The following is a 24,651-nucleotide window of genomic DNA, read 5'->3' as shown; positions in this document are numbered from 1 at the left end:
ACAAAAACAAGAGGCCAGGACAGCGTGCTCTCTTTTTCTTTGGACCGAATATCCTGGACCAAAATTTATTTCCTTCCCTCCCTCCCTCCCTTTCGTGGCACTGATATAGAGAACTGAATAATGAGGGCACCTAATTCGGGGTGGGTTCTTCAAACCTGGCAACTTTGGGACTCATGGACTTCAACTCCCAGAACTCCCTAGGCGGCAGAAACTTTGAAAACTTGTAAACTTCAACTCCCAGAATCCCCTAACCAGTCCACAAGTCTTAAAAAAGTTTGGAGACCCTGGTTTGATATCAAAGCTGCGTTTTGAGAGCCACTTGACAGCCACTAAGGGGGGGAAAAAGTGGGGTGGGTGGGGTAGAAAAGAGGTTTTTTTCTAATTTTATTTACTGATTTTAAACTTGCCTTTATATATTATTTTTTAAATAAATAATTCAAGGTGGCAAACTGCTCATGTTCCTTCCTGTTTTCTCCCACAACCACCCTGTGAGGTGGGTTGATTGGCCTTAAGCCACCCAGCTGGCTTTCGTGCTTACGGCAGGACTAGAATTCACCTACACCTGGCGATTGGTTCAGTCACCTAGCAAGCTTTCACGTTTAAGGTAGCACTAGAACTCACCTCCTCCTGGTAACTGGTTCAAAGTCATGCAGCTGGCTTTCGTGCTTAAGGCAGGACTAGAACTCACCTACACCTGGCGATTGGTTCAGTCACCTAGCAAGTTTTCGTGCTTCAGGCAGGACTAGAACTCACCTATACCTGGCAATTGGTTCAAAGTCATGTAGCTGGCTTTCGTGTTTAAGGCAGGACTAGAACTCACCATCTCCTGGTGATTGGCCTCAAGTCACCCAGCCAACTTTCATCCCTGTCAGAACTCGAACTCACCGTCTCCCGGTTCTTAACCTGGTAGTCCTAACCGCCAGACCAAACTGGCTTCTTTACTATGTCCAACCACAAACATTACACGGGGATTTTACTCCCAAATTGAGCTGACGTCGCTTTTTCTTGTCGTTTTCTCCGCTTTTGAGGGGTGGGAGTGAGCGGGTTTCACAAGACACACAAAAAACATCAGGGTGGAGGTGAAACACCTGAAATCTCGCCGCCCACCTAGGCGAGAGCCTTTTCCGTTAACGAGAGCAGACATGGGTACGAAATTCATTTTGTTTTTAATGTTCGCCAACATGAAAACACCGGGGAGGGGTTGTGTAGGAATCCAGCTATGCTTTGCCTCCTCCCCCCTTTCCTTTTGTTCCCCCTCCCCAGTTCTCTCCCCGTTGAAGGTCCAGCAGAAAAGAAGGATCCAAGTTACATCCGTTAAGCACTTGACCAAAAACAAGTCCGACGGAAAGAAAAACGGACACAGCGACCAAAGAAAAAAAACAAAAGTAAAAAAAAACATATTACGGGAAGGCGAACATAATAATATAATAATAATAATAATAAAATAAAAAAAAAACAGGTCCCAAGTCAGTACTTTTTTTTTTTTTCGTTTTAAAGTACTTCCTGTGAGGAAAAAAAGGGACGCTGCAGTTCGTCCTTTTGTCAAGTTTTTTCCTTTTTTTTTTTTCCTTTTCTTTTCTCAAGACAACGGCGGTCATTGCAGCAGGTGGTTCCAAACTTTTTACGCTTGGAAGCTCCAAAACAGCACCCAGACCCTCTTGTAAGATTTGGGGGGGGAGGGGGGTGTCTCTTCTTGCCAGACTGCCAGCAAACCCCCCTCCAAAGATAGAGGTATATTAATCGGATTGGTGGATTGATATGAAGAAACCGGACAAGGCGGCGAGAACCTCCGAGTGACCAAACGAAGCTGGAATGGAGCCAGAGGGGAGGAACGGAAGAGGGGAGGAGACTGGGAAAACAACCCCCTCCCCCTCTTTTTTGTGTCGTCGTCCAGCCAATCTTTCAAGGCGAGCCGGGCGCTTTGCGGTTCGAAACACCGCCGTGGGGCCGGGAAAGAGAAACACGGGACAGACGGCGACGCTTCTGGAGAGGAGGAAGGCATCAAATGCAGGTCAGGGGGTGCCTCTGTGTCCCTCCGCCGGAGTCCAACTGTGTGCCCAGCAAGTCCAAGGGGAGGTCAGGGCTGGAACCACCCTGGAGGTCATGAGGGGGAGGGTGTCGTCTTTAAAAACAAACCAACGCCCAGACGGGCTGACCTCTCTCGTCTCGGCCAGCCAGAACCCTCCAGTTCTTTTACTGGCAAGGGATGGGATCCGGTGCCCCCTCCCCCGCCCTCCCCGCCAGGAGTGTCTCGTAGTGGTAAAACCGGACGGCCCCCTGGGCGAGGACAGCCGGGGAAGGGGAGGGAGGCCTCAGCCGTCGTTGGCAGCCACCAGCTGCCCCATGCTCTCCCGGATGTAGACGGACTGAATCTCCTTGGTCTTGAGGCAGAAGTCGCAGGCCCAGACGGCCGAGGCCTCGGTGGTCAGCAGCCCGTAGGCGTTCTCCGTCATGCCCGTGCACTCCCGGTGGAACCACTTCTGGCACGAGGCCTCGCACAGGATGGCGTCCTGGTCGTCGTTCACTTCACTGCGGCAAGCCCCGCAGGGGTAGACCAGGCCCGGAGGAGGCTGGTGGCCGGAGCCGCCGCCCGCCTTGCTGGTGGGGGGCAAGGGGTTGCCCTCGGAGGGGCCGCTCGGGCCGGTGCTGTTGGGCGGGAAGGCCGGCTGGGTGCCGTTGACGGCCACCGGTGAGCCGGTGTGCTGCTGCTCCTGGTTGAAGCTGTTGGGAGGTGGGTGGAGGGGCTTGCTGCCGCCGCCGCCGCCGTCTTCGGCAGACGGGGGAATCGGGGTCGGGCCCGGGAAGGGGCTGGGATTAGGGGGCAAGCTGGAGAGGCTGGGGTTGGGGCGCTGCAGCGGAGACTGTCCAAAGAGGTTGGTGGGCTGGCTGAACCGCTGGGCCATCGGGGGTCCCCCGGGAGCGTTGAGGGATGGCCCAGGGCCCATGTCCCCGCCACGAGGGGGCTGCCCCATGGTTGGCGACATCATGGGCCCAAATGCCCCCATGGGCCCCTGCAGGATTTGCCCGCCAGGGGGGCTGAAGTTCTGTCCCAGCGGCTGTCCGAAGGGTTGACCGCCGAAGCTCATCCCGCCAGGCTGGACGTAGGCTGGGTTCTGGGGGCCCATGTTGAAGGCCGGGCCCATCTGATTCGGTCCAAAGGGGGGCGGTTGCCTCCGCATGGCCTGGGGACCCCCGCCGTAGCTGGGCGGCACCTGGGGGCCCAGTGCCCCTTGCATGCGGAAGTTCCCAAAGGGGCCGGGGTTGCCGAGGAAGGGCGCGGAAGAGGAGCCGACCTTGGGGATGGCAAAGTCATCTTCGAAGGGTTGGAGGCCACCAGGTGATCGACCATCGGGGTGGGAGGGGGCGAACTCCGAGAGGTGGGAGTAGGAGGGGCCCTGCAAGAAGAAAGAGGTGGCAGGTAAGCAGACCGGCATTTCTAGACCCGTCCAGAGGCTGCCTTAACAATAGCAGCCTCCAGCAGGGGGCGCTGGAGGCCAACAGATCTGGAAAGTACCAAATTTGGGGGTGGGGGGTGGGGGGGAGAGAAAAGAACAGGCAGAAAGGGTCCAAGTTAAACCCAGGATCCTGATTCAACTCACTTACAAGGTTCTCCGACAGGTAATCCTCAATTCAGCTCAATGAATGAATGACAAGATTCCCAGCTGTGTTACCGTCATAAGTTCGAGCCCCCCCCCTTGACCAGACCTGACCTCACAACAGTGGTCATTAAGGGAATCGTTAAGTTGGCCGTTAAGCAATTCTGCATTCATTAACGGTTGTTAAGCTCAAGCCCATTCTTTTAAAGGGCCGTATTTTATTTTTTTATTTAAAGAAGGAAGGAAGGAAGGAAGATCATAGAGGGAAGGAAGGAAGGAAGGAAGATAGATGAGAGAGAAGGAAGGAAGGAATGAAAATAGACGATGGGAGAAAAGGAAGGAAGGAAGGAAGATAATAGAGGGAAGGAAGGAAGGAAGGAAGGAAGGAAGGAAGGAAGGAAGGAAGGAAGGAAGGAAGGAAGGAAGATAGATGAGAGAGAAGGAAGGAAGGAATGAAAATAGACGATGGGAGAAAAGGAAGGAAGGAAGGAAGATAATAGAGGGAAGGAAGGAAGGAAGGAAAGATGAGAGAGAAGGAAGGAAGGAATGAAAATAGACGATGGGAGAAAAGGAAGGAAGGAAGGAAGGAAGATAATAGAGGGAAGGAAGGAAGGAAGGAAGATAGATGAGAGAGAAGGAAGGAAGGAATGAAAATAGACGATGGGAGAAAAGGAAGGAAGGAAGGAAGGAAGATAATAGAGGGAAGGAAGGAAGGAAGGAAGGAAGGAAGGAAGGAAGGAAGGAAGGAAGGAAGATAGATGAGAGAGAAGGAAGGAAGGAATGAAAATAGACGATGGGAGAAAAGGAAGGAAGGAAGGAAGGATCTATAAAAAAAAGCATCTATAAATACATGTTGGGGGGGCTACGGAAGGAAGGAAGGATCTAAGGCTGTCTCAAACCAGGGCACGTGAAACACCCCCTCCATCCCCCCCCAAAAAAGTTACCTGCGTGTTGGACTTGCGACGTTTCTTCTCGGGACTCTTCATTTGAAGACCTGGCCAAGGCAGAAAAGGAGAAATTTAGAATATTGGTGCAAAAGGGGTCTATAGAGATTCTCAGCCATCCAGGTGAGAGTTTTGTCTCAAAGGTGCTTTTTTTTCTTTTCTTTTCTTCAAAAGGCATCAGGACTGTGTTTTCCCCCCTTTTTGTATTTGGCCAATTGTGATTATTACACTATCACGCCAAGAGACGGGGAAGCTCTCTGTGTACATGCAAAGCAACGGAGTAATAATAATCATGATAATGATGCCAATATGAGGAGGTGGTAGAGATGATGAGAAGGAGAATAGTAATTGGGTGCCTTTTTTTCTTTCTTCAACTGTCTCTTTCTTCCTTCCTTCCTTCGTCTTCTCCTTTCTTTCCTTCTTTCCATGCACTCCTCGTCCACTTTTTCTTCCTTCCTTCCCTCACTCTCTTTCCTTCCTTCATCTTCTTTTCTTGTCACCAACTCCTCATCCGCTTTTCCTTTCCTTCCTCCCTCCTCTTCCTCCTAGCCTCCCTCCTTTCCTTTTCTCCATTTTCTCTTCTTCCTTCCTCTCTTCCTCTCCTCTTTCCTTTCCACCCTCTTCCTTATCCATTCTTTTCATTCCTTCCTTCTCTCTTATCTTGCTTCCTTCTCTTCCTTCTATGTTCTTCTTTCCTTCCTTCTCTCTCCTTCTCTTCCTTCTATGTTCTTTTTCTTCCTTCCATCAATCATCCTTCCTTCCTTATCTTCCATGTTCCTCCTTACTTCCTTCTCTCTCAATTTCCTTCCTTATTTTCCTTCTATGTTCTTCCTTCCTTCCCTCTCATCTTCCTTCTTTATCTTCCTTCTTTCCATTATCCATCATTCTTCCTTCCTTATTATCTTCCATGTCCTCCCTTCTTTCATTATTTCCTTCCTTTCCTCTATGATCTTCCTTCCTTCCTTCTTTTCTCCCATCTATTTTCCTTCCTTCCTTCCTTCTCTCATCTTCCTTCCTTCCTTCCTTCCTTCCTTCCTTTCCTTTCCTCTATGATCTTCCTTCCTTCCTTTTCTCCCATCGTCTATTTTCATTCCTTCCTTCCTTCTCTCTCATCTATCTTCCTTCCTTCTTTCCTCCCTTTCCTCTATGATCTTCCTTCCTTCCTTCCTTTTCTCCCATCATCTATTTTCATTCCTTCCTTCCTTCTCTCATCTATCTTCCTTCCTTCCTTCCTTCCTTTCCTCTATGATCTTCCTTCCTTCCTTTTCTCCCATCGTCTATTTTCCTTCCTTCCTTCCTTCTCTCATCTATCTTCCTTCCTTCCTTCCTTTCCATGATCTTCCTTCCTTCCTTCCTTTTCTCCCATCATCTATTTTCCTTCCTTCCTTCTCTCTCATCTATCTTCCTTCCTTCCTTTCCTCTATGATCTTCCTTCCTTCTTTTCTCCCATCGTCTATTTTCATTCCTTCCTTCTCTCTCATCTATCTTCCTTCCTTCCTTTCCTCTATGATCTTCCTTCCTTCTTTTCTCCCATTGTCTATTTTCATTCCTTCCTTCCTTCTCTCTCATCTTCCTTCCTTCCCCTCCCACCCTATAAGCATAACTCAGGCCTGAGACACTGCGGTGAGGACTGTTGTCAGGCGGGTGAAGAGTGAAAATCTGCCCCACTGCAGCAATTGGGATGCTTTTCACGGGGGTGGGGGACAAGTTGCCACAGCCCCGGGGTTTGGGGGGAAGACCTGTCTATTGCAACCCAAACAAAAGGCCTCCCAAAGCCCTCCTCCCTCTTTCAGGCCAGACTTCCTACCTCGCAGGGGTGGCGTTGCAGGGGGGAAGGGGGCAGTTTGGGGGTATTTTGAGATTAACCTCCCCCCCCTTGGCAATGAGCAGCGACAGCCCGGCTGGGGATGATGGGAGGGAGAAGCCCTTGCCAAAAGGGGGGGGGGCGCTCCCTGCCAGGGGATGGACCACAATGCCCATCATCCACAAAGGGCTTTCCCGGTTGAATTTCCACCTGCCGGGCCAAGGGCGCCTCCCCACGCCACCCCCAGTCAGGCGGGACCCGTTTCCCTAGCAACGCCGCCTCTTGTCTCCATGGCAACCACACACCCCACCCCGCTCCTCCCTTACCGGCCTTGCCCTGCTTGCGGCCTGGGCCTGTGGCGAGGCTTCCCGGAGGCGGAGGCAGCGGCGGAGGCGGCGGACCCGGAGCAGGCGGAGCGAGGCCTACTCCCCCCTCCAGCTTGTCGGGGTGAGGGGCCGCCATAAGAAGCGAGCGGGCGCGGAGGGCGACGCGGCTACGAAGGGCCCGGAGGCCCAGGCCGCGCCATCACGACGCGAGCCGGAAGCGGAAGCTGATAGAGGGGAGGGGAAGGGGGAAGGGGGGGGGAGAGAAAGAAAAGCCGCGCTTCCGGTGGCGGGCGACCTCTTGGAGGCGGCTTTCCCTCGTCGGCCTGTTCTGGGCGCCGGCCTCCCGCCTCTCTATGGTTCGAGAGGAAAACCCGCCTTTTAGAAGGCGGATGGGGCGTCAAGAGCGGCGCTGACGTCACTCACCGGCGCTGTTTTGTGTCCAGTGTTGATGACGTTGCTGAGTTTGAAGCTCATGGCAGGAATAAATAAACATAGATTCAACCATTTTGAGTCTGGTTCTTTCTTTCTTCCTTCCTTCCTCCTTTCTTTCTCTTCTTTCCTTCCTTTTCTTATTTTTGCTTCCTTCCTTCCCTTTTTTTCCTTTCCCTTTTTTCTTCCATCGTTTCTCCTCCCATCATTCCTTTTTTTTTACTTCTTTTTCATTCCCATCTTTGTTTTCTCCTTCTTTCCCTTCTTCTCCCTCTCCTTTCCCCTTCTCCTTTCTTCCTTGTATCCGTTTTCCTCCCTCATTTATCCCTTCCCTCCTCCTTCTCTTTTCTTTCTTTCTTTCTTTCTTTCTGTTCTTCTAATCTTTTTCTCCTCTTTCCTTCCCCTTCTCTCTTCCTTTCCTTCTTTCTGTTCTTCTAATATTTTTCTCCTCTTTCCTTCCTCTTCTCTCTTCCTTTCCTTCCTTTCCTTCTTTCTCTTTCTCCTTCCCCAGAGAGGAAAAAAAAGAGGCACCCAGCAGCCACAGGCTAAAGAAATACCAACCTTTAATAATAACTATTTGATTTCCTTTGGTATATTCGAGAGAAAATCAAACCAATACAAAGTGTGTATAAAGGATGTGGAGAGCATGGGCCGAGGTGGGCTCAGGCGTCCTGCATAGTGGCAGGGACAGGCACAGTGATAGAGAGTAAAGCTACACAATGGCCTCCGAGTATAACAATAGACATGCAACACCAAATTATCAAAACTTATGTACAGACCCCAAGAAGAAACTCGGAAGGGATCCAGCCTCAGTGCTGGAAGACAAACCCATTTTTTCCCCCTTCTCTTTTCAGGTTTTTTTGGGGGTGGGGGGCTTGCTTTAGTTTTGGAACCATCTTGGAAACTATCCCAAAATTCAGGAAAACATCCCTTAATCCAGAGAGGGGTGCTTAGCCTAGATTTTTGCAAGTGGGGAGAAAAAGGAAGGGGATAAATTATGAGGCATCCCTGACGGATCCAGAAGGAAGCGAGTGAGAAACGACTGCCCCTTTCTCCATCCTGCAGCCCCCTTCCCCCTTAAAAAAAACAGGCAGCCTTGTGAGAATCTCCAGAGCAAGAGGAATTTTGCATAAAAATCTGACCTGAAAAAGGTTTCAAGGCACACAGAACATATATAAAAATGTGGGAGCGGGGGTCTGTGGGCAGCAAAGAGAGAGGATTCTGCCTTCCAGACCCAAACGAATTGCCCTTTATTTCCCCTTTTTGTGCTTCTGAGCAATAACCTCCCCGAAATAAAACCCTTCACAGGGACTTTGGCATCCGTCGCGCCTGGCAGAAGACACAACGAGGCGCTGCGTGGCACGTGAAATATCGCCCGTCCATTCTGAACAGTCAAGTGGAGGAGACAAAAGTTGTCCAAAGGCAAGAAGGACGCTCTGTCTTGAGCATCGTCGACAAAACCGAGGCTGGACCGCTCTCACCGAGGACTAGAACGTTGGCTACGCGGTGCTTCACTCCCAACCAGGGAAAGCCAGGCCGTGGCAAGATGTAGAGAGAGGTGGTCTGGGAGGGCATGATGGGGTTTCGGTGCTCATCCGAGTCCCTTCGACCCCAGAAAATGCTTTGGCAAAGGAGACAGCCTGTTTTTAGCAGCTGTTGGAGACGTCCATAGGACTGGGGAGAAAAAGAGACGAAAGGAGTCCCCGCTAGAAGGGCGTTTGTAGTGATGTGACTCCGGTTGTCAAGCTCACTGTCTCCGCTCGACGGGCTGCTGTAGGCACAACTCGCTGCCGGCCGAGATGATAGGCAGCCGATTGTCCACGTGGTGGCTGATCAAATGGCTGACGCTTTCAAAGCGATGATCCTTTGTCCGAACCTGGATGGGAAACATATATATATATATACACACAAATTTCCACAATAGAAAGCGTCCTCACAGATTGCATGAAGGTGTGGTACGCTGGCTTGACAGCCATGGATAGAAGGACATTTTACAGAGGGTGGTGAGCACAGCACAAAACATTGTGGTAATTTTTGTTACCATAAAAGAGGACCTGACATGGGGTGCTCACATTGCACCTGGTCAAAAGGGCCCAGCAGAGATGATACTACCTGAAGACTTCTCAGAAAACAACAACTGAATGGAAAACGGCTGGTGACCTTCTACCGCTGCACCAGAGAGTATTTTAACTTCCTGCACCTGTGTGTGGTTTGCCAATTGCACAGGGGCAGATAGGAAAGCGCTCCAAGAGGGTTAACATCATTGGCCAGAAGATCATGGGTTGCCCTCTCCCCTCTTTGGAAGAGCTTTAGAGCTCCCGCTGCCTTAAGAAAGTTCAAAACATCCTCAAAGATCCATCTCATCCTGGGCACCCTTTTTTTAAACTATTACCTGGACGATAAAGACAAGGACAAATAGGCTGAAAAACAGCTTCTACTCCAGGGCAGTAGCTCTGTTGAATTCTACTGTGTAGTGCGATATTAACAGCAGTATCAGGGGTTTTCAACTCAGTTGCACAGAATGTGAAGGATGTGTATTTGTGTTGATTTTCATGGTCACGATGTGCACCGAAGAGGGTGTTTGATTTTGTGGCACGAGGTGCAGTGACAATAAGTAAACTAAATAAAAAAAGTTGAGATTGTAATGTTATCTTGTGCTGCGCTAAAAAGCGTGGGGAGTCAACACCTTTTTTTTCTTTAATCCCTTGTGTTTTCTTCCCCTCCCCTTTCTTTTTCCTTCCCTCAATTGACCATTTTTTCTTTTTTCCTTCTATTTTATCTGCTGACAAAACAGAGGAAGTTCTAGACGGAGAAATGGCAGCGGTCAATATCCCACACCCTTTTCTTTCTCCATCAGGCAGGGGTCCCCTCAACAGGACAATCCCTTCTCCCCCCCCCCCAAAAAATACCCCCCACCTACCACTCCCTCCGGATCGACGAGAAGTAGGTGCTTGGGGTGTCCACCCTGCAACCCGGTGAGCACATACTGGCCCGGCGTGGTGGTACTTTCCCGCACCAGGAAATCCCCGTTGGCTTGCAACAGCTTCTCCGATTCTTTGCGGCTCATCTGACCGTGGTACCACGATTCTCGCCGGAGTTGCTCCTCCATGGTAGCTGGCGGGTGGGAGGGAGGAGTAGGGGGGGGGAGGTGCCCGCAAGGCATCCTCAAAAGGCTCTGGGGAAGGGGGGGGGAATGAAAGCCGCCATTAGGAGCGGTCTATTACAGGTAGTTCTCGACTTGTGACCAAAATGGAGCCTGACATTTCTGTCGCTAAGTGAGACCAGTGGGTTTTTTTTTCTCTCTCTCTCTCTCGTTTTACAACCTCTCCTGCCCCAGTTGTTAAAAGTGGAAACACCGCTGTCGTTAACGTTAGCGACACGGGTTATTAAATGAATCTGGTTCCTACACTTGACTTGGCTGGTCTGACGGTCGCAAAAGGGGATCAACGTGATCTCCCCCCCCCTGGGGGGGATACTGCAACCGTCATAAATACGAGTCAGTTGCCCAGTGTCGTCTGAATTTGGATCGCGTGACCACGGGGGTGCTGCTAAAGTCCTAAGTGTGGAAAACAGTCATAAAATCAGAATGACGAAGAGTTGGAAGGGGACCTTGTAGGTCATCTAGTCCAACCCCCTGCCCAAGCAGGAGACCCGACACCATTTCTGACAGATGGCAGTCCAGTCTTGAAAGCCTCCAATGAGGAAGCTCCCAAAACTTCTGAGGGCAACTTCTGTTCCCTGGGTTGATTGTTGTCCCTGTCAGAAAATTCCTCCTTTATTTCGAGGTTGAATCTCTCCCTGATCGGTTTCGATGCCTTATTCCTTGCCTGCCCTTTGGAAGATAAGTGCACTTATAACTTCGGGCGGTCACTAAATGGACCATTGCAAGTCGAGGACTACCTGCGCAGGGGGCTGCCAGACCCTCCCTCGCCCCCTTCCGCGACTCACTCATGTCAAAAAGGTCCCTCTGGACGCTCCCGTTGGAGGTGGCGTTCTGGAGGCCCGGCTGCAATTTTTCCAAGTTTTGCACGTTAACGTAGGAAGGGTCCACCATGAACTCAGTGCGGCCAGGAAGGCCCCGATCCCTGCCTGCAAAGGGGGAGGGGAGGGAGGACAGGATGGAATGAGAAACCTCCCCACAGATACAAAGCCCCAGCCTGTGAAAGCAGCCTCCAAGCCTGGGGGGATTCTGGGAGTGGAAGTCCCACGCTTCTTAAAAGTTTAGAATAGAATAGAATAGAATAGAATAGAATAGAATAGAATAGAATAGAATAGAATAGAATAAGGAAAGAAAGGAATGAAACAGAAGAGAAGAGGATAGGGAATAGAAGAGAAAATATAGAATAGAATATAGAATAGAATAAGGAATAGAATAGAACAGAGCAGAACAAAGTAGAGTAGAGAGTAGAATAGAATAGAATAAAATAAGAAAAGAAAGGAATGGAATAGAAGAGAATAGGAAATAGAAGAGAAAATACAGAATAGAATAGAATATAGAATAGAATAGAATAGAATGAAGAATGGATTGGAATAGAATCGGGAAGAATGGAATGGAATAGACTAGAACAGGTAATAGAATAGTGAATAGAAGAGAAAATACAGAATAGAATAGAATAGAATAGAATAGAATAGAATAGAATAAGGAAAGAAAGGAATGGAATAGAAGAGAAGAGAATAGGAAATAGAAGAGAAAATACAGAATAGAATAGAATATAGAATATAGAATAGAATAGAATGAAGAATGGATTGGAATAGAATCGGGAAGAATGGAATGGAATAGACTAGAACAGGTAATAGAAGAGAATAGTGAATAGAAGAGAAAATACAGAATAGAATAGAATAGAATAGAATAATAGAATAGAATAGAATAGAATAGAATAGAATAGAATAGAATAGAATAGAATATAGAACAGAATAGAATATAGAATAGAATAGAATAGAATAGAATAGAATAGAATAGAATAGAATTCTTTATTGACCAAGTGTGAATGGACACACAAGGAATTTGTTTTTGGCATATGCTCTCAGTGTACATAAAGAAAAAATAAAATACATTCATCAAAAATCATAAGATGCAACACTTAGCGATAGTCATGGGTTACTAATAAGCAATCAAATCATACTGGGAAAACAAATAAAACAATATAAGTTGTAAAGATACAAGCAACATGGATAGAGCCATAAGCGGGAAGAGACAGGTACTGTAGTGAGGATGAGAGGGAGAATAGTAATCCAGTCTTAGTTAATTTGACAGTGTTGAGGGATTTATTTTTTAGCAGAGTGATGGCATTGGAGAAAAACTGTCCTTGTGTCTAGTTGTTCTGATGTGCAACAAATGCTCTGTATAATGTCATTTCAAGGGAAGGAGTTGAAACAGTTTATGTCCAGGATGTGAAGGGTCTGTAGATATTTTCCCAGCCCTCTTTTTGACTCAGGGTGCAAGATACGGGTCCTCCATGGAAGGCAGGTTGGTAGCCATTGGCTTTTCTGCAGTCCCAATTACTCTCTGGAGTCTGTGTCTGTCTTGTTGGGTTGCAGAACCAAACCAGACCGTTATCTAAAGGTGCAGATGACAGACTCAATAATTCCTCCGTAGAACTGGATTGGCAGAAAGCTTTTCACTTTCTATTTTTTTTTTAAAAAAAGCTTAACCTGGTGTTTTCCAAACTTGGCAACTTTAAAACGTGTGGACTTCAACTCCCAGAATCCCCCACCCCCCACCCCCAGCAAGATTTAACTGACTGGCACCCACTTCAGGGCTGGGTCACCTACCTGGTGTGACCGAATGGGGCTTCTTGGAATCGTAGTCCCCAGCAACCACTTGTCCCACAGGCTACGGGAAGGAAGGAAGGAAGGAAGGAAATTTAATGGAAGGTGTTCAAATGAACATTGTGAGTCCCGTTTTCCCACAGCCTAATATTCCTGCAATCATCTGTCTTCTTTTAATGACCCCATGCTCCCTTTCAGGGTGGAGTCTGGGAAACTGAATGGAGCTGAGTTTTTACTGGCCGGATGCCCTTCTTGTAGCCAGTGTGGAGTTTTCCACCCCCACAACAGATAGATAGATAGATAGATAGATAGATAGATAGATAGATAGATAGATAGATAGATAGATAGATAGATAGATAGATAGATAGATAGATAGATAGACAGACAGACAGACAGACAGACAGACAGACAGGCAGGCAGGCAGGCAGGCAGGATAGATAGATAGATAGATAGATAGATAGATAGATAGATAGATAGATAGATAGATAGATAGATAGATAGATAGATAGATAGATATATGGATCTTTGGTTATTCGGGTTTTCTCCCGCGTAAAATTGGAAGTATTTTGGCCAAAATACCTCCGATTTTACGCGGGAGAAACTCAAATAACCAAAGATCCACATACAAATACCCGCGAAAGCCTCAGAAAACAAATATGTATATGTATATGTATATGTATATGTATGTATGTATGGTATTCAGCTTTGTTCAGGTATTTTCCCACGTCATTATAGTTGTGCTTTTAAAGTTGTAGCAACGTTTCGGCAGAATCTCACCTGCCATCATCAGGCTTCTGATATATACATATATACATACAATAATCAAGTCACACCCCCACTAGCAGTTAAAAGGAAGAAGCAGCTGCAAGCTCACATTACTCTGAGAAGCACAGAGCAGAAGACACAAGCCTGAAGATGATGAATGAGACTTCATCGAAACGTTGCCTAGATACTTCCAATCTTACGCGGGAGAAAACCCGAATAACCAAAGATCCATCCATCCATCCATACATATATATATACATGTATATTCCTGCAATGGTATGGGTAAAATGACTTACATCGTGCACAATTGTCAGTGGGAGGAACTTACCAAGGTGGCTCCCAAATTGTTGGGGGTCTGAGCCGCCGCAGCCCCTTCCCGCAAACGCAGATCAACTACTCCTCCTAAGGGAGGTTCTTTGCCCGGAAAATCGTTGTAGTATTGGTGGTCAGGAGGCGGCGGCTCTTCCTCTTCATCCCAAGCCGAGCCGTCGAACCCGGCCATCCTGGTCAGGAGAGAACCACATCAGGGACACAGACCGTGGTCCTCGATTTACAACCACAAACAGAACCCCAAATTTTATGTTGCTAAGCGAGACACTTTAGTGAATTTGGCCCGAGACCTGCCTTACCACAGTTATTAAGGGAATAAAAAAACTGTATTCCTCGACTTATAATGGAACCCCAAATTTAGTCCTTGACTTACGACCACAACGGAATCCAAAACTTATGTTGCTAAGCGAGACACCCAAGGGAATTTGGCCCAAGGCCTGTCTTACCACAGTTATTAAGTCAACTTAGGCAGTTCTCGACTTACGACAAGCATGGAAGCCAGAAATTTATGTGGCTAAGCGAGACCAGTTAAGCGAATTTGGCCTCACAGCCTTCCTTTCCACCGTTGTTAAGTGAAACCACCTCCGTTTTTAAGGTTGCTAAGTGAATCTGGCTCCCTCTCCATGGACTTGGCTCGTCCGACGGTCGCAAAAGGGGATTGTGTGACCTTCAGGGAATACTACGACCCCCGTCGTAAGTACAAGTTGCCAAGTGTCTCAATTTTTTATCACGGGGAAACTTCAAGCGGTCGTAAGTGTGGGAAATGGTCCCGAGTCCCTTTTTTTTTCAGTGCCGTTGTTTACTTTGAAACGGACACTAAATGAACTGTGATAAGCCGAGGAATAGCTTCACGCACACACACACCCCCACAAATAAAAAACAACCCCTTTGGGCAGCGAGTTCCAATCCTGATTTGCCCTTACCTGTCATGCGGCGTGACGAGTTTAGGAGGGTTCTTGAGGTATTGCTTGAAGCGCAATTCGAACGCTTGTCCGATGGTGCTAATGACATCTTGCGACAATCCCTCGGGACACTCCAGGATGTGGCAAGCTGCAGAGAGACCCCAAAGAATGGCCTTGATTGATTGGTTATTGATAGATTAGTTCGATACCCGTGCTCTGCTATGAAACTATGTGGTCGGGCTTAGTTTTTTGGGAGGAAAATAAGGGGGGGGGGGAGAAATTGGACCTCTGCCTCCTAGCATCCATCGGGATTCATCTGGCTAGCATCCTGTCAGTGTTGAGAGAATTGAGGGCTGTTTGGAAACTGAAACAGTATTTGCTGTGTGAGCAAGAAGGAGACAGCAAGGAGCCTAGGCGTGGCTTAGCTCAATTGTTCTGTACTAAAACTGCTTGGTGCTGTGAAACTGAAACTGAGGGCTGTTTGGAAACTGAAACAGTATTTGCCATGTGAGCAAGAAGGAGACACCAAGGAGCCTGGGCGTGGCTTAGCTCAACTGTTCTGTACTAAAACTGCTTGGTGCTGTGAAACTAAAACTGAAACTCCTCTGCTTGTGCTTTGCATTTGGAAGAGATTTCTTTCCAGGTGGGGAGTATGAGTAGAACTCCTTAGCATCAGAGCGTGTTAATAATAATAATAATAATAATAATAATAATAATAATAATAATAATAACAATAATATAGGAAATATTGTAAATACTCCAAGGGTCATTTCAAAAAATCCTTTCTTAGTGAGCAATTTAAAGTTTGTATGCCTTACGGTGCATAGATAGATAGATAGATAGATAGATAGATAGATAGATAGATAGATAGATAATTATTATTATGGATTATTTACATCGCAGGGGCCTAATGGAGAAAAATCATTTCCCTCCCTTCACAAACTACACAAAGTCATCTTCGGCTTACGATGCCCAATTGAGCCCAAAATTGTCGTGGCTAAAGTGAAACACGGGCGGAAGTGAGTTTTGCCCCGTTTTACGGCCTTCCTCGCTATACAGTCGTTAAGCGAGTCACTTCAGGAATTCAATTAGAAACGCGGTTGTTAAAGAGAAATCTGGATTCCCCGTTGCCTCTGCTTGCCGGAAAGATCGTGACACCACAACCGTCATAAACCTGAATCAGTTCCCAATTTGGTATCCTATGGGGATACCACAACCGTCATTAAGCGTGAACAATGGTCCTGGGTTCCCCCTTTTTTCACCCCAGCGCCGTTGTAACTTCAAACAGATTAAACGGGCTGCAGGAGAAGATGCCAGGATTTAGCCAGGATTGGCAGATCCAAGCCAAGATGATGGGAGAAAAACCTACCTCTGTGATTGACGGGGTCTTTGGCAACGTAAGCGACGTATTCCGCCGTATCCTGCAAAAATAATGCCAAATAAGTTGATGGAAGACGGAGAAAGGGTTAAAAAAAAAAATGAAATAAAATTGCACACGGGTGTAAACCTTTGCACACCTTTTACAGAAAATAATACCCGGATTTATGTAAATGGCAGCCAACTTTGGCTGTGGAAATAAACAATTAAAATCTACTATTGCTGACTAACTAACTGTAAGAGACCTTAAGAAAACGATTTGTAAATATGTAAAATATATAAGAATATAAGACCGAACCAATTATTGACCAAGATAATAGTTATTGATAGATGTATATTAATTGTATTAAGACTTGTAAGATCGTAATATTTGTACGTGTCAAGATGCCGTTGAAAATGTGATTATGATTTGAGTTGCATTGGTGGAAAACACAATAAAAATCTATTTTTAAAAAAATATATATACTATTACTCACCGGATCCCCTCCGGAAGCGAACGAGATCGACTGCATGTGATGATTGGCAATGATCTACAAGTCGAAAGCAGGGATAACATTGAGCAGTTCAAAACAGAGCAAGGAAAACACAACATGGACATTCCTTAACTTACAACAGCTCGCTTAGTGACCAAAGTTACAACGGCCCTGAAATAAGGGACATAAGGGCCATTTTTTTCACACTTAATGACCATTGTAGGGTAAAAACACGGGATCCTCCCCACCTACAATCTCGGAATCCAAATTCAGACGCTCAGCAACTTAGCTCGTATTTATGACGGTTGCGGCCAGAGGGACGCCTTTGGCGTCAAGGGGAAGGGGGAAAAGCCGGATTCACTTAACGACCCTGTGACTCCCTTAAGAACATTCCTGACAAGAAATGTCGTCAAACGGGGCAAAACTCACACCGGATCTCGTACGGCAACGGACATTTACAAACTTTTTGTGAGGGGAAGATGAAACGGTTCGGGGCCCGGGGAGGTTCTTTTGTGACGGGCGATGCGCGTCACAAAACGAGACCTCGGTTAAAGGAAGCCAAGCAGGGGCCGGTGGAAAGGCGGAAGGGAGACGCTCACCTGTTTACAGTCGGACGCCATGAGGTTGAGGCTGTTGGTGGAAATGGTCAGCGTAATGGGCATGGCAGCGAACTTCAGGTTGGTCTTGCCCAGGATGGAGTTGAGCGCCCGGCCGCAGGGCTGCCAAAGGGAAAGAACAGAATTCAGGCAGGTCCTCGACTTACGGCCGCGAGGGAGCAACCCCCGGTATAGGTCGCTAAGCGGGGACATTGGCGAAGCGATTAGGAGCAATAAATTCAAGCCGCTCGGCAGGCGGCATGTTACAGGGGGTCCTCGGCTTACGACTGCAATGTGGGCCCCAAATTTAGGTCACTAAGTGGGACCCCTTGCAAATAAACTATGAATAAACTATTCAGGCTGCTCGGAAGCCGTCATGTACAACCCATTCGTTTAGTGACTGAGTCATAACTGCACTGAAAAATGGACCCTAGGAACCGTCCTCGTACTTATGACTGTTGCAGCCTCCCTACGGTCACGGGTTCAAAATTCAGGCACTCGGCAGCCAGGCATGTGTAAATAGTCCTCGACTTACGACCGCGATGGAGCAACCCCAGTTTAGGTTGCTAAGCGGGACACTGGCGAACCAATTAGGAATAAATTCAGCCCGCTCGGCAAGGGGCATTTTACAGGAGGTCCTCGACTTAGAATCACAATGGCCCCCCCACATTTAGGTCACTAAGTGGAACACTTGGCAAATAAACGAATGAAGTTTATTTTTATTTTATATTCAGGCTGCTCGGTAGCCATCATGTACGGGGGTCCTTCACTTATGACAACCAATTCGTTTAGTGACGGTGAGAATATGACCAAAATAAAACAACAGACTGTGACAATCGGAATCCGTAGAAGGCTTTTAATGGAAGAGATATTGCAATATCGGCCGCCAAACCTTCCAAACAACAGTTTAGGAGAAAAGAGACACCCCCCTTTTCCAGTCAATACAACCTTATATAGGATTATCCCATTTAAAAGATTGCATAACACTTCCTGTTTTTCACACGTAGAAGTTGGGAGGACATTGGAAGTTTTAAAACATAATTCAACAGTGCAAAGTTCAACCTGTGTCAATTTATCATGGGTTTTTGTATATTTAATCAGCCAAGGCCAACCCCTTAATGAATCTCAAACCAAGCCAAGGACATTATATTTTGCAATTCTACAGAACTTTAGCAGAATAATAAGTTAATAAGTTATATACTGTAAATGTTCTGATCTCTAGCAGGTCAGAATGATTTAAGGACAAACATGGAGTCTTTCTCGCTCTTTATATTCTCAGGTGCCTAAGGTAAATTTTCACATATAACAGTGACCGAGTCATAACTGCACTGAAAAATGGGCCCTAGAGAACCGTCCTCGTACTTATGACCGTTGCAGCCTCCCTACGGTCACGGGTTCAAAATTTAGGCCCTCGGCAGCCAGGCACGTGTAAGTAGTCCTTGACTTGCAACCAGAGGTGAGCCCCAGATTTTATTGAGGCTAAGCGAGACAGAGAGGTTCAGTCAATGCTGTCTTACTTTACGACCGTTCCTGGCACGGTGGTTACGCGAATCACTGCAAGGGGTTAAGTTAAGTCACCCGGTTGTTAAATGAATCAGGCTTCCCGCCTGTTGACTTGGGTCGTCATAAGGTCGTAAAAGGGGGATTGTGTGACACACACACACACACACCAGGGACACTGTGATAGTCATAAATACGAGTCAGTTGCCAAGCGTCCGATTTCTGATCATGCGAGAGCGTGGGAAGGCTGGGGGAAAAAAAATCGCTTTTTTTCAACGCTGCAGCAACTTCGAACAGTCGCTCAACCGTCCTCTTTTAATAACGTCCCCCCATAATCCCTTGCATTGGGGGCGGAGCCTGGGCAACCGAGGTTTTTTTTTATTTTTTTACTGGCCGGATGCCTTTCCTGTCACCAGCGGGGAGTTTTGTTCTGCAAATAATACTCTCATCATGCCCAGAGAAAGAGTGGGGAGGGGGGTGGCTTAGAGGTTAGAGATCTCCTAACTGCATCCGTCCACTTACTTCCTGGTGGTTGGGGGGTGGGGGGCTTTCACACACACACACACACACACACCATGATTTTGGGATCGACTCACAGCGATCTTTTCTCCGATTCAAGGGATCGAGGAAGGGGGTCGTTTCCTGTTTCCGTTAATAGATTAGCAATTTTGGGGTGCTCTCGAATAGAGCGGAACAGGATAGCGAGAGTTGGAAAGGGACCTCGGAGGTCTTCTAGCCTGACCCCCCTGCCCAGAACACAGGATAGCGAGAGTTGGAAAGGGACCTCGGAGGTCTTCTAGTCTGACCCCCCTGCTGAAGGAGGTAAACCCGATCCCATGACAGACGAAGGGCCGTCCAATGTCGTCTTACCTTCCTCCGGCGAACGGCTCCCTTGGTGCTAGGCACAGCTTCACAAACCAGGCCTATAGCCTCCCTGCGGGAGAGGAAGAGGAGGAGGAGGAGGAGGAAGACAAGGAGGAAGAGGAAGGGGAGGAGGAGGAGGAGGAGGAGGAGGAAGAGGAAGGGGAGTAGGAGGAACAGGAAGAAAAGGAGGAGGAAGAGGAGGAGGAAGAGGAAAAAGAGGCGGAGGAAGACGAGGAGGAAGAAGAGGAGGAAGAGGAGGAAAGAGAGAAGGAAGAGGAGGAGGAAGAGGAAAAGGAAGGAGGAAGAAGAGGAGGAAGGAAGGAGAGGAGGAAGAGATGGAGGAGGAAGAAGAAGAGGAGGAGGAAGAGGAGGAGGAAGAGATGGAGGAGGAAGAAGAAGAGAAGGAAGAAGACGAGGAGGAAGAAGAGGAAAGAGAAGGAAGAGGAGGAGGAGGAGGAAAAGGAAGGAAGAAGAAGAGGAGGAAGGAAGGAGAGGAGGAAGAGATGGAGGAGGAAGAAGAAGAGGAGGAGGAAGAAGAGGAGGAGAGGAAGAAGAGGAGGAGAGGAAGAAGAGGAGGAAGAGGAGGAAGAGGAAGGAGGAAGGAGAGGAGGAAGAGATGGAGGAGGAAGAAGAGGAGGAAGAGGAAGAAGAAGACGTTAGAGCATTTAAAATACACAATGCCATCAGCAATCACAGAGAGACACACAAACACACCCAAGGTCTAGAGCTGTGGGGACTTCAACTCCCAGAATTCCCCAGCCCCCCCCCCACCCCCGGAAGGGAATTCTGGGAGTTATTGTTCACCCTTCTTCAAGTGGCCACAGTGGAGAAACTCAGCCTCGGGGAGGGGGAGGGAAAGAGGCAATGAACTCTCCTGATCTTCGGTATGAAATCAGAATAATATTTTTTTGGGGGTGGGGGGAACCCCACTATTTTGAGGGGGGGATCACTATTTCTAAACACACAGCGAGAGAAACCCATATGCCCCCCCTCCATGGGGAGAGGGAAAGAGAGAGAGAGAAAGAGAGAAAGAAAGAGAGAGAGAGAGAGATTTAATATTTGATGATGCTGGATAAATGCTTCCTCTCGTTGGTGGATTAATTGGGGAGGGGGGAGATGCAGTCAAGGAGGACCGGAGCTTTTCCTGCCCTCTCCAGCCGCTTCTCCGCAGACACCCACCCCTCTCCGCCCATTAATGGACAGGACTGCAGAGGGACAAACACACACAAACACACACACACAAACACACACCTATATCCCCTTTTAACTCTTCCCTGCCCAGGAGAAAGGCTAAAAAGCAAACTTTTTCCAGCCTTCCTTCTACTTGGTAGCATCAAAGTCAAGTTTCTCTTACAACAGACCTAAAAGTGTGCTTTCCAAACCTGGCAAGTTTAAGAGGGGTGGACTTCAACTCCCAGCATCCCCCAGCCGGCATCCTTTAAGAGGGATGGACTTTAACTCCCAGAATCCCCCAGTCAGAATCCTTTAAGAGGGATGGACTTCAACTCCCAGAACCCCCCCATCCAGCCTGCTTTAAGAGGGATGGACTTCAACTCCCAGAAGCCCCCAGCCAGCATCCTTTAAGAGGGGTGGACTCCAACTCCCAGCAGGCTTTTCACCAAAGGCCCCTGTCTGGAGACCCATTATATTTAATGTCCCCTCCCTTCAGGGGAGCCGGTCTGCTTCCAGCCCCCTTCCATCTGCTCTGCAGGCCACCAAACCCTTGGCTGGAGGGTGCTAGTCCTTATGAAACCCAGCAATGTTTTATTGTTGTTGTTTTTTTTTAGATTTATTTTGTAAATATCTCTGGCGCAGAACGACGCGATGCAATCCCTCTGCGCAGGGAATTCAAAGATGACAGGAGAAGAAGAAGCACCTTTATATAATGCGGGGGGGGGCTCCCTCTTTCACCCCACCCCCAGGAAGGGGGTCCCGCCGTATTGTGAGCCTGCTCACCTGGTGACTTGTGTCCTGGTGCTGAAATCCAGGGCGCGCATGGACTGCAGCACTTCCACACAACCCATGTACTGCGGGCGAGAAGGAGGAGGGCCGAGGTAAGGAACGCCAAGGAAATCCACATCTCGCTCTTTTAAGGTGATTTCTAACTATTTATATTCCGGTTTTTATTAGCTTTACGAGGAACCCGAGGTGGCCAATGTCTCCCGTAACCCTCCCGCCTCCTGTTTCCCCCCACAACAAGAACCATCCTGCAAGGACTGAGGGAGAAGGACTGGCCCAAAGTCACCCCCTGACTTTGATATCTAAGGCAGGACTAGAACTCCCAGCCTCCTGGTCATTGGCCCGAAGCCACCCAAAGTCATATATAGAGAAGCGGACATGAGGGAATTAAGGGAGGGAGGAATAAAGGACGGGATGAAAGGAAAGAGGGGAGAAGAAGGAAGGAGGGAGGGAGGGAGGGAGGGAAGGAAGGAGGTAAGGAAGTAAGGCATGAAGGGAAGGAGGGAGGAAGGAAGGAGGGACGGAGGGAGGGAAGGAAGGAAGGCATGAAGAGAAGGAAGGAGGGAAGGAAGGAGGGAGGGAGGGAAGGAAGGCATGAAGGGAAGGATGGAGGGAAGGAAGGAGGGAGGGAAGGGAAGGAAGGCATGAAGGGAAGGAAGGAGGAAGGAAGGAGGGACGGAGGGAGGGAAGGAAGGAAGGCATGAAGAGAAGGAAGGAGGAAGGAAGGAGGGACGGAGGGAGGGAAGGAAGGAAGGCATGAAGGGAAGGAGGGAGGAAGGAAGGAGGGAGGGAGGGAGGGAAGGCATGAAGGGAAGGAAGGAGGGAAGGAGGGAAGGAGGGAGGGAAGGAAGGAAGGCATGAAGGGAAGGAGGGAGGAGGGAAGGAAGGAGGGAGGGAAGGAAGGAAGGCATGAAGGGAAGGAGGGAGGAAGGAAGGAGGGAAGCAAGGAGGGAGGGAAGGAAGGAAGGCATGGAGGGAGGGAGGGAGGGAAGGAAGGAAGGAATGAAGGGAAGGAGGGAGGAAGGAAGGAAGGAGGGAGGGAGGAAGGAAGGAGGGTAGGAGGGAGGGAGGGAGAGAAAAGCTACTTTCCTGAACGTCCCAACCACTTGCCCCTCCTTCCAAAACTCCCTTGTCCTCCCCCTCAGGTGTGCAAGCCTCCCACAACCCCCAGCCTCCTCCTCCTCCTCTTCCTCACTCACCCGGACCAGGTAGGAGACTCCGGAGCCCATCACCTTGTCGTCGCGGTGCAGCCAGCCTCGGCTGGGCTTGTTGACGAAACTCCCGTGCCGCGTCCATTCCTCGCCGCCCAGCTGCCCGCCTTCGACCCGCATTTTCTTCCCGCAACTCAGTTTGTTCATATCCTGGGAATAGAGACCGATAAGCCCCGTCGGTGAGTCCGGGAAGGCGGCGGCGGCAGCAGCGCCGCCACCGCCCGGAGGGTCCCCAGAGACCCCCGTGTCTCGGGAAAAAGGCCGGAGGTTCAGCAGGAAGGCCGGGTTGGAGAATTTCAAGTGAGCCATTTTGGGGAAGAAGGAACACAGCGTGGTGGGGCTGCCCTCGGATTCGGGGTCTCTTGTGGGCAGCATGGGGCTGAGGGAGGACGAGGAGCCGGAGCCTGTGAGCGAAGGCGCAGGCAGGAGGAAGGAGGAAGGGTCAGGAGAGGAATCCCCTTCAGCCGCAGGGCTCCCATCATCTAGCGAAGATGGCGACTCCTCCTGCAAGGGGGTGTATTTGCTTTTCGGCAGGAGATCCATTTTGGGGGAGGGGGCGAAGAGGGGAGAGAGAGAGAGAGAGAAAAGAGAGAGAAAGAAAGAGAGATAGAGAGAAAAGAGAAAGAGAAACAAAGAGAGAGAGAGAGAGAGAGAGAGAAAGAGAGAGAGAGAGAAGAGAGAGAGAGGGAGGGAGAGAGAGAGAAAGAGAGATACAAAGAGAGAAAGAGAAAGAAAGAAAGAGACAGAGAGAGAGGAGAGAGAGAGAGAGAGAGAGAGAGAGAGAAAGACAGAGACAGAGGAGAGAGAGAGAGAAGGGAGGGAGAGATAGAGAGAGAAAGAGAGATACAAAGAGAAATAGAAAGAAAAAGAAAGAGAGAGACAGAGAGAGAGAGAGAGAGGAAGAGAGATAGAGAGAAAGAGAGAAAGGAGAAAGAAAGAGAAAGAGAGAGACAGAAAGAGAGACAGAGAGAGAGAGAGAGAAAGAGAGAAAAGAGAAAAATAGAGAGAGAGAGAAGAGAGAAAATAGAGAGAGAGAGAGGACTACGATGGGGGTCAGGAACCCCCCAAAGACCAAATCGATTCCAACGAGGCGGCTCCGTAAGTCCCTTCTGGCCTGCCGGGAACCGCGGACCTTCTTTGCCCTGCCACGGACGCGTCCCCAAATCAGCCAACTCTCGTTGTTGACCCAACAGGAACCCTCCGGCCAGATGACCGTTGAGCCCCGTACGGCCCCGCAGAGGAAGAGGGCGAGGTTCCTGGCCTGGGGCCGACGTTACGCCCCCCCCCTCCCCCGGTAAGTCTGGCTTAAAAGTTCCTGGCCCTCCGGCTGCAGCACCACCACCTGTTGGATCCCTGCCTGCCTCTTTTGGGCCTGGGAAACAGCCTCGGAGAGGGTGAGGTTTCTAGTCCGTCGCTGAGGCTATAACCCCCGCGGGGCCGTTTTAGAAGTGCCTGTCCAGTTGCAGCAGCACCACCTGTTGGATTCCTGCCTGCCTCAGCTGCCCCCACCCGAGCAGCAGGTTTCTGCTCCGTTGCTGACGTTCCACCCCCCCAAAAAAGAGCTGTTGTACAAGCTCCTGGCCCTTCCCCACTGGCTGCAGCAGCACCTGTTGGACCCCCTGCCTGCCTTGGCTACCCTTCCAAACACCCGGCGGGTCCTCGTCTTCTCCGGTCGGAGCGAAAAAGCGCAGAGGATGCACAGGTAAGGCTTGGGCGGCTGCGTTTTTTCCCTTTGGGTGGGGGCAGGCACCAGGCTGATACTCCTGGCCAAGGGGTGGCACCCAACAGCCTTCCATGCAAAAGTGG

General features: G+C 49.1%; 2 protein-coding genes across 2 annotated transcripts; both read right to left on the bottom strand.

The window, feature by feature from the left end:
• Positions 1-1,147: 1,147 nt before the first annotated feature.
• Positions 1,148-6,922, bottom strand: PYGO2 (pygopus family PHD finger 2). The gene is given in 5 exon segments (XM_087943783.1): positions 1,148-3,325; positions 3,328-3,365; positions 3,367-3,395; positions 4,541-4,590; positions 6,671-6,922. Coding segments are annotated over 5 exon segments (1,266 nt in total). The 5' UTR covers positions 6,807-6,922; the 3' UTR covers positions 1,148-2,312.
• Positions 6,923-7,645: 723 nt separating this feature from the next.
• On the bottom strand, positions 7,646-24,000 carry SHC1 (SHC adaptor protein 1). Its single transcript, XM_087943805.1, is given in 13 exon segments — positions 7,646-8,975; positions 10,020-10,244; positions 10,246-10,274; positions 11,048-11,188; positions 12,872-12,932; positions 13,962-14,136; positions 14,887-15,013; positions 16,235-16,286; positions 16,719-16,772; positions 17,315-17,434; positions 19,682-19,745; positions 21,632-21,702; positions 22,834-24,000. Coding segments are annotated over 13 exon segments (1,803 nt in total). The 5' UTR covers positions 23,389-24,000; the 3' UTR covers positions 7,646-8,846.
• Between the last annotated feature and the right edge of the window lie 651 nt (positions 24,001-24,651).

Source organism: Notechis scutatus, chromosome 14, assembly GCF_049901735.1.
Source record: "Notechis scutatus isolate UNSWTSFEM ecotype Mainland chromosome 14, rNotScu1.2, whole genome shotgun sequence".
NCBI classification, from domain to species: Eukaryota; Metazoa; Chordata; class Lepidosauria; order Squamata; family Elapidae; genus Notechis; species Notechis scutatus.
This window is presented reverse-complemented; position numbering and strand designations above follow the sequence as displayed.